The sequence below is a fragment of the Pundamilia nyererei genome, unplaced genomic scaffold (assembly GCF_000239375.1).
Source record: "Pundamilia nyererei isolate P.nyererei 1_Seehausen unplaced genomic scaffold, PunNye1.0 scaffold00032, whole genome shotgun sequence".
Classification (NCBI taxonomy): domain Eukaryota; kingdom Metazoa; phylum Chordata; class Actinopteri; order Cichliformes; family Cichlidae; genus Pundamilia; species Pundamilia nyererei.
In genome coordinates, this window is record NW_005187433.1 from 389,155 (window position 1) to 391,654 (window position 2,500).

Below are 2,500 nucleotides of genomic sequence, written 5' to 3' on the forward strand. Positions count from 1 at the left end.
GTTCCATAATAGTTGTCTACGGCAGCACTGCAGTTACTCCCAAACTTGTTTCAGTCTAAACTTGTTTTTCAAAGCTTTGACATTAGCATTTGACCATGTTACAGTCTGTACCAAAAGAGCAGAGTAGCTGCTTTACCATTTACTGAGGGTGCTAAGCTAAGCACAGCAGCTTCTCTACCAGTATCGTTGATCTTCTCACCAAGAAAGAAAGCATGTTGGAATATTGGGCCACTTCTTTTTTATCTTTACATTACGGTTTCTGTTAGCAATACATCTTGTCCATAATCTCAGAAATGAGTGCCTTTCCTGTGTCTGCTATAATTTTTAAATCTGAACTGTAAAAGGAGAGATCATTTAAAAGGTTACATTTGTATTGATGGAGCTGAAATCATACTCTGGTTCACCTTCACCATTAAACACACTTAGTTTGGCCAGAACTCCATAAAAGGAAAACCATGAGACCGCCTTTCACATATCAGTTCTTAAGGGGCAGGATATAAAGAAAGCAGCTTGATTTCATTGGCTAAACTATACCCACATGTAGGCATGGTGTCATAGACAGTGCTGCCTTATTCTCAAACTTGTCAGGAAAGCTCCAGAGACAGCACTAACAGACTGCAACTGAGGTGCTCTTTTGCTCTTTCTCAGTGGCGGATTTGATTAAGCATATGGTTACTGTTATAACCTGTAAGTACATTTTGCACTTAAAAATTTGAATCACCTTGCATTCTATTCATTTATTTGTCACGTCATGTTTATAGTTAATTCATTGACTGTTGGGTTTACTAAGATGTTTTATTTCTTATATTTCCTCTTTTGCATTTATAGATTGCCTGAGTTTACTGCAGCTTTCAAGAAAAGACAAAAGACTTCCATTGTCACATTTACAGTCTGAAAATGAGCTGTACAAGGTAAGTTACTGTTATATATTTAACCATGTGGTAACTGTATTAACATCAGAATTCACAAAATATTTTTTATGTTGAAATATAGGATAAATTATATCTATAATTTCATTTATCTATATAAAAATAGATCTGATTTTAAAACGATGATCTTTTTTTTCTCAGAGTTCTTCATGCCTTTAGTCATCCCCAGTACACTGTGAATCCAGTTGAAATGGCTAAGTGTCTGAGCCTCAGGCAGGAGCAACAACTTTATGAACTGTTTTCCATGTCGCACCTGAAATCCACAAAGCCTCCTTGTAAGCATACACACTATCCAGTGAAGACCCCTTATCCATTATCACATCCATCCTTGCCTTCCACTTCATCTTTACCATCACAATTGTTGCGCTCCCCTCACTCAGCACCAGAAAATACTCGGAGCTGTTTACGCAAGCACATCAGCAGAGAAATCAAGAAGCAAGTTGTGTTTGCAGATGCCAAAGGATTTGCACTTACTGCTGTGCGTATGTTTATTCCTGAACCTTTGTCTCCCAATTCTACCCTGGCGATGAGACCCTCTCCAGCCAAACTGGAAGGCCAGCAGTCAACCTCTGATAAACTGAATCCCTACAAGTTGCGGCTGGGTTTCCCTCAGCCAGCCCAGGACCAGAAAGCCTTTCTTGCACGTTTGCAAGATATGAAAGTACAGCTGGAAAGCTGCAACATTTCTGAGTACGTCTTAAGTGGTAAAGTGTTTGTTGCCCATGCCGCTACTGAAAAAGATGTGTGCATAAGGGTGACCTTTGACTCCTGGCGCAGCCATCGTGACATTCCTTGCACATTCTTGTGGCAACATCGCTGTGGGGGGTCTGATGTGGATGTTTTTGGCTTCAACTTAAGCTTAACTCACAACAGGGATCCAAGGGAGCGAACTGAGTTTTGTGTGTCATTCAGACCAGGGCCTTGTGCTACACCACACTGGGACAACAACGGGGGACAAAATTACAGAGTGTGGATGGAAAAAGAAAGATCAAATGTGAACCAAGACAACACTAATCGTTCTTACCCCACACTTTCAAAGCATAGGTCACTGTCGTGGCCTTTACACAAGTCCATCAGTGTGCAGAACTGCACTGATCTACAGTATATTCAAAAGACTCAGGGAAGATTGGAAAGCGCGTCCAAATTGAAATCACCCAATACCCTCTTCACAGACTTAAGAAATATTATTTTAACTTAAAATATTTAAGAAACAGTGGCTTTGGGGAGGGGTACATGCTTATGAAATCTAGCGTGCTGTATATGTCTGCGAGGATTCTCAGTCATCCAGGACATGGTAGTCTAAGAAGCTTGCAAAGAAAGCGACTGGACTTCTTTAAGTTTCGTGAAGACATTTTCATCAAGAGACTTTTTCAATTTTGAAACTAAATGATGAAGAGTCACGGATACTTAAACCTTGTGGAGGTTTTCAGTGGACAGTGCTGGTTGATCTGTAATATACCCTTGAAACAATTCAAACGTAATGCACCTCCACCTCCTAAGCTTAACTTCCCTTTTGAAATGTGAAAACTTGTTTGACTTGATATTCTGATTAAAACTGTCTTAAAATATAA

General features: G+C 39.8%; 1 protein-coding gene across 1 annotated transcript; it reads left to right on the forward strand.

Annotated features, from left to right (window-relative positions):
• Nucleotides 1–510: 510 nt before the first annotated feature.
• Nucleotides 511–2,500, forward strand: ppp1r3c2a (protein phosphatase 1 regulatory subunit 3C2, duplicate a). Its single transcript, XM_005729182.1, has 3 exons — nt 511–687; nt 829–911; nt 1,071–2,500. Exons 2-3 carry the CDS (start codon nt 898–900, stop codon nt 2,125–2,127), a joined length of 1,071 nt encoding a protein of 356 aa, XP_005729239.1. The 5' UTR covers nt 511–687; nt 829–897; the 3' UTR covers nt 2,128–2,500.